The sequence below is a fragment of the Sinocyclocheilus anshuiensis genome, unplaced genomic scaffold (genome assembly GCF_001515605.1).
Source record: "Sinocyclocheilus anshuiensis isolate Anshui unplaced genomic scaffold, SAMN03320099.WGS_v1.1 scaffold529, whole genome shotgun sequence".
NCBI lineage: Eukaryota > Metazoa > Chordata > Actinopteri > Cypriniformes > Cyprinidae > Sinocyclocheilus > Sinocyclocheilus anshuiensis.
The window spans coordinates 679,443-691,188 of record NW_015540872.1 but is presented as its reverse complement, the minus strand read 5'-3'; the positions used below and the strand labels follow the sequence as shown (position 1 = coordinate 691,188).

Genomic DNA, 11,746 nt, shown 5'->3' with positions numbered 1-11,746 from the left:
AAGAAACTAAATTGTGAAATTAATGGACATTTAGGGTTGTAAAATCCCACCCCTACAGTACAAAATGTAAGGATAAAGTGGTGAAAGTTGTGTAAATGAAGTTATCTGACTGTTTAAACACTGTAATAAATATTCACATCCAAGCATTTATTTATTTATATTAAATATTATTTGCTTGTAAGCCCAAAGTATACTCTGGGCATAAGCCTGGTCAAAGCCTTTCCCATCACTAGACATATAGAAGTAAAATAAAAGAAACCCTGATGTCAAATACTTGCTTTGTAATTAGATGTTCCAAACGTACTAAGAATTGTGTCAGCTAGCTGGTGTCATTTTGTGAGACTACAAGCTGTGGCAGTTAATGTGCAAATATTTTCCCCCAAAAAAACTGTTGTTGAGATCAATTTCAGAGTGTCAGCTACTGTTATGCATTGTTTTTACCCATATTTAGTCAGAGTTAAGTATTATTTAATTGGTTTATACTGAAGTTGCAGTTCTACTATGCTGGGTCTCTGAGGGTTAGACAAGAATGACTTGTGAAGATAGAAGATAGATAGTACTATGAATAGTATTGTGAATAAACAACTCGCCTTATAAATCAGTTCCACGATAACAAGCTGTAGAATGTCTCCGAAAGTATGCACCTGATCAATACAGGTGCTAAGGTAGTCCAAAGCTCGATCCTGCAATAATTATTAGAAGAACAGGTACGTAGTTTCATGAGATTCACATTCTTGTACTAAAAAATATAACTTGTAAAACTATAATAAGACTAAGAAAAAATGAGCATTTATCGGCCGATACCGATATGGTGGCCGATATATCGTGCATCCCTAATACATATATAATATATACATATATATACACATATATGTTATTATATTATATTACATTTATTATATAATAATAATAAAAGTCTTTGACATTTGTTTCTTGCTTGTGCGTACACAAAGATCCATCAACACACCTGTAGATAGTGTAGATGGCCAGGACTGCATTGCGGCGTACATAGCTGTGACGATGCTCCAGACAGGCACGGATCGCTGGCATGAGGGGCTCCAGCAGCTCAGATTCCTTCAGCTTGCACAGGAAGCGCAGGGTGGAGCCACGGATGAACTCATTGGGATGCTGGAGATCCTATGATGCATAACACAGATGGCATATTTGAACAAAGAAATACACACAATATACCTCTTTACAATAAACATTAAGTTGCATATTTCATGCCTACCTTCCTGTAGGCATCACAGACCAAGATCATCTCCTGAAGAAGTTTGCCATCAGGAGTCGTTTTGGGAACAATTTCCCAAAAAACTAGTAATAGTTTCTTAATTGTGTGGTCCTGAAGAGGCAGCACAAACCGAATAATGGTCATTAATAGGCCTGGAAGTTTCTCTCCATTCAGGATCATGATGATGACCTTTTTCAAAGCCTCTGTCTTGGCTTTGATTTCCCCCTTTTCTGTTTTGACAAAAATAAAAGAGGAAAACTGTTACACACGTTTACTACCTTTCGAATATTTGGGGTCAGTAAAATCGTTTTAAAACGAAATTAGAACTTTTATTCAGTAAGGACACATTAAATTGATCAAAAGTGACAGCAAGGACTTGCACAGTGTTATAAAAGATTTCGATTTCAAATAAATGCTGTTCTTTTTAACTTTCATAAAAAATAAAATCCTGAAAAAAAGACAGTTTCCACTAAACAGCAGCACAAGTGTTTTCAACTGTGCTAAAAAATAATAAATGTTTTTGAGCACCAACTCAGCATATTAGAATGATTTCTGAAGCTCATGTGACTCTGAAGACTGGCGCAATGGGGCTCATGACAATTCAGCTTTGCCATCACAAGAATAAATGACATTTTAAAATATATGTAGAAAATTACATTGTAATAATATTTGATTATAATAATTATTTTACTGCATTTTGATCAAATATATGCAACCCTAGTGAACATAAGAGACTTCTTTCAAAAACTTTTGAAAAACCTTACCAACCCCAAACTTTTAAAATGGCATGCATTGCACGTTAATATAAATTTACATTTAATAAATGTAATTTTATTTAATAAACTACCCCACATGAAGATTACCTAAATCAGTTTTCAAGCTGACTTCTGATGGTGGTTCAGAGTCATTGGTGACATTGATGAGTGTGTAACACACATTCTCCGCGGCTGTCATTATGTCAGCTCTTTTTCTCTTCACGAGACTCCACTCAGAGAGAATGAGTTTTCCTGAAACACAGGTTACAACACATCACTAAAAGTTCAAATGAATTGTCAAATATATGACAACGCTATCGGTATGAGGTATACTTTTGGTAGTTTTATGTTCATGCATATACATAAAGTGACCAGACCACTAGCTCAAAGCACTATATAAATTAATATAAATTGTTCGTTTTCATAAGTAAAACCTTTTGTTATTATCAAAAACACAGGTCGCACCTTTAAAAGATTACCATACCCACGCACCTTGTATTTACGTGCCATTCCAAAGCACTTCAAAGAACACTACGGTACTTCCACGGTATATGTATAACCACATGAATTTTAGGTGATTTCAGGGTCTCCTCTGTTAACAAGAATTTTTATATCAATATCCCGTCAGAAGTCTCAAGGTCTGCGGCCGCACAGTATTAATTGAATTAGCAGCTAGTTTACCAGCCGTGGCAGAAGACCAATTTGCACCATGTTGTGCAGTTATTATAAATAAATAGCGTATTAATATCCACACTGCTGTTTGATGATACATCTTGATAACGGACTTAAGGTTATACAGTTATATTACTGATTGCGTGATCATTCGATATCACTGCTACAGTAGCAGCTAGCACGCTAACAGTTTGCGACCAAACCTAACACAGACGACCAGCGCTTCCGTGCTCGAAGCAGCTCAAAATAACAACAAATGTGTCTTTTATTTATGTGCTCTTTTGTAAAGCTGCCAATTGATTACCTTTCAAACAGGGCTAAGGTCTCTCTCTTCTTCTGTGTGCGCATCCGTGTCTGGAGAGATTCTGATCCTTCCGAATGACGTGGAACCTGACCGACTTGGCCACATCAATACTACAGCGAGCCAGAAGGATCAAACCGCACGGCGCGTTACGCAAACGCGAAAGTTTGTTGCAAAGTAGACTGGAGTTGTGTATGTGTTTGTGATTATGTTATGCTTGTTTATACTGGAATATTACACTTAAATTTCCCTGTGGTTTGTTTGCCATCCGCCTTAAAACACCAAAAGAAGAAGAAGAAGAAGAAATTCCCCTGTGTTAGTCAAGATAAGGAAAAATAACACAAGCTATTTGTATATTTATTGGTGTGAAAATACGTTTTTATAGTTAACTAAAACTAAAACCATGAAAATAAATAAATACAAATAAAATATAAAAACCTAAATATATTTCATTTCAGCTAGTTTTTTTACCTTATCTTGATGTACTAAAATAACTGCTAAAATCTATAGACATATTTAAAATGACTATACCTTTAACTAAAATTGAAACGAAAATGGAAAATATAAATATTTTTACAATTGGAATAATATTGGACTATTGAATGTTATATATTATATTCATATTTACAATGCAAAATTTTTGAGAAAATTAATATAAATGTTGAATTTAATCAAATTTAAAGGGATTTAAAGAAGAATTTCTTGTATTGTTCTAATGCCCTTATACCTCTGTTATATGTTATAAATGTATTAATATTTATCATATAATACAATTTATAACTTATTTTTATTAAGGTACACTGTAAGAATAAAATCTGTGGAAAAATGGAAAAAGTACTGGTAATTTTCTGCCAGTACTTTTTTTTTCATTCAGTTTATAGACATTTCCTGTAACAAAACACAATACAGTATAATGTGTAATTCAAAATACAGGGGAAAAAACCTGTAAAAATCAATAAAGACCTTCATACCCTCAAATTAACACAGTATGTTTTTGACTTTTTTAAAGTGTAGCACATATACATTTGTTTATGCATATAATATCATGGCCCACTGCCGAACAGGATATATATCTATATTTCTATAGACATCACCAGTTCCATAAAAGCTTGGAAGATACATTAGTGTACATGATCCTCACATGAGAATGACTGGTGGTTTTATTGACTTGTCTACTCAACCACTTTACTTGTGCAGTTGGAATCATGGCAAAGCTCTTAAGATAGCTATGGGGATTGCAGCACAGAAGTAAAGTAAATGAGGTCCATTTCAATGCATTATGGAGCCAGCATTAGTCTCCAGCATTGGAGATCATAAATGAACCATAATACAAGAACCACAATTTCAAACCAATTTTCCAGCCAAGTGCATCAATTGTTCTTGCTCGTCAATATGGAATAAATATATTACATTTTCATAAACTTCTATATCTGGATCTTTTTACAAATGTGAGTCATCTTAAGACCATTAAAAAAACATTCTTTGTGTTCACGCTTCAAAGGAAACACCACAACTTTGTTCAGAATACAGGTTCTGTTTACCTAAAGCATTGGCATCGGAGGGACTTTCCCTCTTTATAACATTTGTTTTAGGAAAGGGAAAAGGTGTTGACTGAGCAAAGACAAAAGGATCATGGGCCAATCTTATTTTCTACTTTATATTACTTGTCTTATAATCTCTAAATCAGTTAGTTAATAAAATAAAAGCTTCAGTATTATCACTGAATGTTACAAAAGTCTTCAAGTTGTAACCTTGAATTAAAATAATGCTCAAAAAGAATATGATATAATACACTAACAAAATTTTCTTAAAGGTACTGCAGGGGTCTGTGGACAGATCGATTTGCAATAAGAGAGATTTCTCTAAAAATATATGAAGAGTTTATTTGCAAAAAGAGATAACTTTTTTTTTTTTTAAGTCATGTTTGTGTATTATGTTATCATGTTTTTATTGTTTTAGTTAGCTGTATTTTATTTGTACTTAAATCAAAATAACCCAGCTGCAGTTTGATTGAGATTAATTGGAATGCACAATGAAAAAACATGATTTTTGAAAACTGTTAAATGAGTTATCTGTTTTTGCAAAAGAACTCTTCATATAGCCTATTTTTAAACACTACTTGGCTAACACATCAGTTAAGGCATTAGCTAACATGTTAATCCTTTAATGTTACTTAATAAAAAATACAATTCTTCATGTTCACAGTGCATTAGCTAACGTTAACAGTCACAGACACAAATTTGGTTGGTATTTGGTGATATCATCTTTGGTTGATTTTTGCTTTTATAGAGGACATTGTAAAGAATGCAAAGTTCACTGAGAAAATTAGCATAATGTAATAATGATGAGATATTATAGGCTACAGTGTTATAAATAAAACACAATAATATTAGGGGGTTCCTCACAACCTAAGACTCAGGATCCCCATCATTGGTAAGAAACAGTTGACAACTCAGCTGTAGCATAATGTCAATGTTAGTGACCTCTTGTGGTGCGTATGCATTGAAACCATAAGGGCCTATTGTCTCATTGTTGCCGAAAAGGTAGAAGATAGATAGTCAACACTAGCCTATTTACGTGACTGATTAGTGACTTAGCTCAATCATATGCTACAATCGTAGATATAAACAAACAATAAAGACAACGTATATAGCCTATAGATACACACGAATCCAAAGTTTCTAATGATATACACTCACACATAGGATACACATATGCATTGTTATATATTTTCCACATATAGATAGCCTATACTTCAACATGCTTTAGTATTGTTCAAGCACCACATTAAGGCTAGGAAAAAATGACTAGAACTGAAAGATACCGACATAAATTGAAGGCGGCGCGGTTTGGCTGCGTCTCGGTCCCTCGCGCTCTAGTCATTGTTACAAATTGTCGCACCTAGACGGCGACATAGAGCTCGAGTCTGCTAAAAAAACAACAACATTTCAGCCTCTTTTCCTCCTGGCCAAAATGCCTGAGCACGTTTGGGTGACCATGGAGTGCGTTTGCCGTCATGTAGTGAAACGTTGACACGCGGAGGATTTATCTCGGAGCAATGAAAGTTTAAATAGCACCGAAGGAGGGCAACATGGCTGTGCGGGAGGAAGGAGAGGGTTTGCACAGTAAAATCAGACAGCACGATGGTGTTGTTGGCAATGCAAACAGCGCGGAGAGCTTCAGGAACGGCTATGTGAAGAGCTGCGTCACTCCGTTAAAACAAGACCATCCGAGGGGCTTTTTATTCAACGTCTGTAGGTTTTGCAATGAGGATATCCTCAAGTCCAAACTACTCCGCGGCTCGGCTCTCTACGTGGGAGCGCTGGCAGTCCTGGTGCTCTCCTGCTTCATTTCTAGGAGCTTTCAGAGTGAACACGGCGTCTCGGAGCTGCGGACTTTCCTCTTTGATTTCTCCCAGTCCATCAGTCCTTTATTCAGCATCGGCTGCGCGTATTTCTTCCTCACCCTCTACCTGAGGCGGACGAAGAGGGAAAGCAGCAGATGTTGGCTTTTGTCCTTACCAGCGTCATGCTACTTGGGGGATTTGATGGTCTTGCGCTTGTTGCAGTGGGGAGAGGAGCACCATCAGATGCAAATGATGGGCAGGTTGCTGTTTGTGCTGGGCTGCGTGGGTCTGCTCACTCTCATCCCCACTCTCAAACTCAAGCACAGCGTCCTGATCCTGGTCTTCGCCAGCCTGGTGTGGCTGCTGTCCTTCACCAGCCTCGGCTGCCTGTCTCCGTTCCTCAGGCCGGTGCTGGCGTGTACGGCGGGGGTCTCCGGCTCTCTGCTGGCGCTCTGTTTCGATCACTATTACCCACCGAGGGAGACGGCCGGCAGGATTCCTAACGCGGAGGAGAAAGTTCCCGTCATCAGACCCAGGAGAAGGTCCAGCTGTGTTTCTTTGGGAGAGACGTCCAGCAGTTATTATGGCAGTTGTAAGATGCCCCGCAGACCTTCTCTGCCCTGTATATCCAGAGAACAGGTAGGGGCTGTTCAGCAGTCGGTCAACTCAGTTACCGGTTGATATATGCCATCACATTCCTCACATGCACTATAAAACCCATCACAAATAAATCATCATACTCCTGTCTCCTGATACACACACTCACACTTCTGACACTCCAAAAGGCCACATACACATATAAAAATAAAGGTTCTTTATTTGCATATGTAGTTCCATCAAGAACTGTTAATATCCATGGAACTTTTCTATTCAACAAAGTTATTTAAAGTGGGAAAAAGGTTTAAAATTTTCTTCACATTAAGAAAAATGTTTTTTTTTTTAAGAGCGCTTCGCTGAAAGGTTCTTTGGAGAACCAAAAAACGGTTCTTCTATGGCATTTCTGCGAAAACACCCTTTATTTTTTTAGAGTGTACATTGCCATCCTAAACACACTGCTGATACCCCACACTACACCACAACATCACACTCCTTATACAGCAATCATCCACAGAGTTTATATAGTAAATGTGATACTATTATACACTGTTGTTGGGCCAGGTCTTAATGTTGGGCCAGTCACCTATTGCCTAGTTCCCAAATTTAGTATTTAGAACTTTTCTTTATTTGCTAAACATTTCAGTTGAACTTTGTTTGGTATTTTAGAGTGAACACAGAGCATATTCGGGATGTTTCAAATGGATCGAAATTGCTTTTAGGCCTGTGTGAAGTTTTGGGTTATATCTCCTTTGTTGGTCCAGTAGTCTGATACAGTTTTATTTTAAAGATGAAGATGTGTCCTGTAAAATATTTTTGATCCTTTTTTACAAGTTACAAAAACACATTTAATGAAATGTCTGTTTGTTTAGTAGAATCATAGTAATATTTCCTTATTGCCTTTTCTCAGTACTACAGGAAAACATTTACTTTTCACTGACAACACGTTATCCAGTTTACAGCACTTCTCATAATAAAGTGAAACAAAACTTACACTATTAATCATTGATTCAAACACTTGAAAAGTGGGGCAGCGCTTGTCCCAGTGTCTGTGCCGTAAGTAGAGTATTTAAATGTTTTCCTTTGATTGGCTCTTCTTTTGCGTTCTAGTGTTAAGTGAAATGTTTTAACAAAAGTTTTTGGTTTATGTTATGTGTGTGTGAGATAATGGAAAATCAGCAGACTGTTTATTTAACTTTTTAGACGCATGCAGTTTGTTATCTTTAAGTAACTTTGTTATTTCATTGAGTAGGATATGGTGCTTGCAGTTGTTTGATTTTTTTTTTTTTACGTCAAGCCCACATTGCCCAAAAAGTCAGCCCCAGCCAAGGGTAAAGGGTCATGTTTAAACACTAAATTCAAGGTCATCAAACCTGTGTGGCAAAGTAAATATACTGTCTCATAGTGCTGGGTTTTCATGTAGTCATCCTGACTTGTTTCTGCACATACATAAAGGCAGCATTTCAGTAAATTACAAAAATATAATTCAAGTAAATTTGGAATTAGCTATGCATGTTTTCACACTAATTATAAAGAGTTTTAATTCCTTCTCTACTTGCTTGCACATAAGGCCATTCACTTTGTGCTTCAAGTGATTTGAGTGTGCTTTGAATGAGTGCACTGTTCCAGTCACGCTCATGAATTTGAGGTTTCAGTATGACCAGTTTCAGACGTTATTTTGACCTGCAAGCACCTGTTCTTACTGAGCAGTAGCATCAGTTCTCCCTCACATGGGATCTGTAAGGACACCTGGAAACAAAATATCAAGTTAGAAAGAAAGTAAATGGAATTTGCCATGTATGAACGCCATCTTATCCTAGTTTGAATTGCGGCAGTTGGTGCTTATTGAGACAAATATATTAAAATTTTACTTTTGCATTTGACGTTGAAGTGATGAGAGCTTTCATAATGCATAAAACAACAAATAATTCTATCATCAATCCATTAAATATTTACCCCATTAATGCATTTTTTTAAGTGCATCCTACTCTGTATCATTTTATGCAATAAAATTTGTGCCCTCATCTTATCAAAAGGGAGCTGGAGAAGTTCGCTTTGAAGTTGCACCTTGAACACTGATGTCTATGTGTGAGCTCATTTTTATTTAGCCTAGTTATTTATTGAAGTAGAGTTGTTGTTTTTGTGCAACTTTTTCTCAGTTTGAGTCATGATATGATATGAGAGACACAAGTTTCTCATTCTGATTCTCTCTGACTGTTTTTGATAGTTAAGCTTTTTTCTTTTATTCATACTCTCACACAATCCTGTTCAGATAGACCTCGTGAAAAGCTTTTTTTTTTTTTCCTCCCAAAGTGCTGCTTGGGCTTAATTTTAAGGAATGCATTATATTAGCATTAGTATTCTCTAATTTAATATGGATATTCATTATTATTATAATAATAACAATATTATATTTTATGTTAAGTTACAACTTTTAGTAAAAATATACGCAACTCTAGTAAATGTATTATACTCTGAGTGAAGTTGATCTGAATAAAACAATATTTTTTGTGTACACAACAAAATAAGCTGTTTATATATTATATATATATATTACATTTCTATTATATTTGTTTTTATCTGCATATATATTTTTAAAACGTTTTTATGTTCTTTTTTTCACATTCTCCTTGTACAGACCTTGAAAGTGTGAGAGTGTAAGGTTATTTATCAGTCATTATCAGTTGTGAAAAAACGTCATGGGCAATCTGAAGTAAACAGGTTTAGCCTAATTTGTTCTGTTGATAAACTCGTTGCTGTGTGATAATAATGTACATTTATTTATTCTTTTATGTTACTGGCGCTATGTAGTTTTTCTCCCATGACAGGGTCTTAATGTGTGCGCAAGTATTTTTTTTGCATGTTGTTCCGGTCAGTGCTGTGTCTCACGTATGGCCTTATGACTTTTTCACTTGCACACAGTGAGAAACGGCTCCAGTCCTCTCTTCAAGCCACCTGTGATTCATTGCATTTTCAGCCCAATGTTCGTCACAGCCTGAGCTGTGTTTAGAACTGATGGCAGGATTATGGCGCTTTTAAGATGGACCACTATATGAGGTAGCCAGGCTGTTTGAGATGTTTATGTGGCTTGGATGTTTAAATCAGTTGATAATCATAACAAAGCCCAGTCACATTTAACATAGCACATGGAGCGGTGATTATATTGTAGAGATGCTAGGGGCCGAGCAGCGAACAATGTCTTGTTCCTTTTTGTTTTGTTTTTCTTACATAGAAATACAGAGGTTTGTTACAAACCTTACATGGTTTGTTTTATACATTATCGTATATTTTAGAGTTAGAATAAAATTTAGCCCCTCCAGTTATGACCAGAACACACACACACAACACACACACAACACATACACACACACACACACACACACACACACACACACACAATATATACAAAAAGAAGCAGTTATTTGCAGATAAGGTGAAGTTGTGGTTGTTTTATTGGATCACGGATTGGAAAGAATCTGTTTTTGTTAAGGCCAAAAAAAGTACTGGTTAATCAGGATGTATTGCATAATACATTTCTATTTAAAATTCTATTTCCAAAATCCAGAAAAATACATAATTAATTTGTATAAAACATGCTTTTTTTCTGTTGATACAAATACAAGGCAGTACTAAACTATGAAGAAGTTTGAGCAGTTGCAAGCAGAATGCAAATAAGTGTGCATGTTTTTATTTTAACATTTCAGACTGATGATTTAATATATATTGTTTATTGAATGTGATCATTCTAATTTGTTTATCATTAAGGGTAAACAGTGGATGCGTTGAAGAGAGATAAAAGACACTGGACATTTTTAGGTCCATTCCATGGAGTCTTCTCTGTGTTGTCGGACATCTTAGTTATACTGTACTGATAAAGGGCATGGTGAAAGAAAAGCTGAGCTATTGAAGAAATTGCACAGAGAAACCCAACATGACCAGCCAATTGTGTCGCATAATCTGTTTGCACTTTAATCACATTGTAAGCTGGTCAGTTACGTACATGTCGAAATACAGTTCATGAAAATGCAGCAGTCAGCATAACAACCGTAATGCTTACAGCCTTGAATTAATATGTGCGTGCGTAGATCAACATCGAGCAAAAACCATCATGAGCAGCATCACTGGTGTGGTCAGTTATTGGTCAGTTGTGGCACAGAGCAGCTAAGCTGGATATTTCACTGTTGCCCATGGTAACATATGGGTGCTGCTTTCATGTTTCGTCACTTTGTGGACTCATGTTTTTCATGTCAACTCAAGCTAGTTGGTGCCATGTAATGTCTCAAAGCACTCACTCCAACTACGGAGTTGTTATATTTTCAATATAAATATTCTCTGACGAAAATACATGCTAGTCCCAAAAGAGACACGAAGGAAATATTTAGCCATTCAAATGTGACATTGTTACTATATGGATGTATTGTCATTTAGCTAGGCTGAATGTTAATGCAAGATAATCTACAAGTTAAACAAAAATATTGAATCAGCATTTGATGCCAACATATTTATTTATTTAATAAGGTGTGATACGAGACCCCTCTGCTTCAGGATCCTGATCACACTAGCAGGGTTTGTTTTGTGATAATGACTGCCTGATTTCCTTACTATAAGGCAGAACTGTCTTAACCAGCTGAGTAATGGTGCTTTTTGTGGCATTTGTTTGAAATTTTTTGCATTTTTTAAAATGATTGTCATTATTATCGTTGCGTATCACACTGTATAGTAGTTGACAGAGCCCATCCAGTTCACTAGTCAATGGCGTAAACTGTGTGTTAGGACTGTAAAATTGATTAATTGCTTCCAATATAAAAGTATGTTTCATATATATATATATATATATATATATATAT

The 11,746-nt window shown here is 36.0% G+C and overlaps 2 protein-coding genes across 2 annotated transcripts in view; one reads left to right on the top strand and one right to left on the bottom strand.

The window, feature by feature from the left end:
• Positions 1 to 3,076, bottom strand: part of LOC107688173 (coatomer subunit beta-like) — a 9,861-nt gene extending 6,785 nt beyond the window's left edge. Inside the window, exons 1-5 of the mRNA XM_016485767.1 lie at positions 2,963 to 3,076; positions 2,095 to 2,238; positions 1,232 to 1,461; positions 964 to 1,137; positions 591 to 683 (exon numbers count right to left, since the gene is read on the bottom strand). Of these exons, the coding sequence (XP_016341253.1) occupies positions 591 to 683; positions 964 to 1,137; positions 1,232 to 1,461; positions 2,095 to 2,185 (588 nt within the window). The 5' untranslated portion in view covers positions 2,186 to 2,238; positions 2,963 to 3,076. The remainder of the gene's footprint in view (positions 1 to 590; positions 684 to 963; positions 1,138 to 1,231; positions 1,462 to 2,094; positions 2,239 to 2,962) is intronic.
• Positions 3,077 to 5,207: 2,131 nt separating this feature from the next.
• LOC107688169 (cGMP-inhibited 3',5'-cyclic phosphodiesterase B-like) overlaps positions 5,208 to 11,746 on the top strand; it is a 57,862-nt gene continuing 51,323 nt past the window's right edge. The window contains exon 1 of the mRNA XM_016485762.1: positions 5,208 to 6,944. Within this exon, the coding sequence (XP_016341248.1) occupies positions 6,051 to 6,944 (894 nt within the window). The 5' untranslated portion in view covers positions 5,208 to 6,050. The remainder of the gene's footprint in view (positions 6,945 to 11,746) is intronic.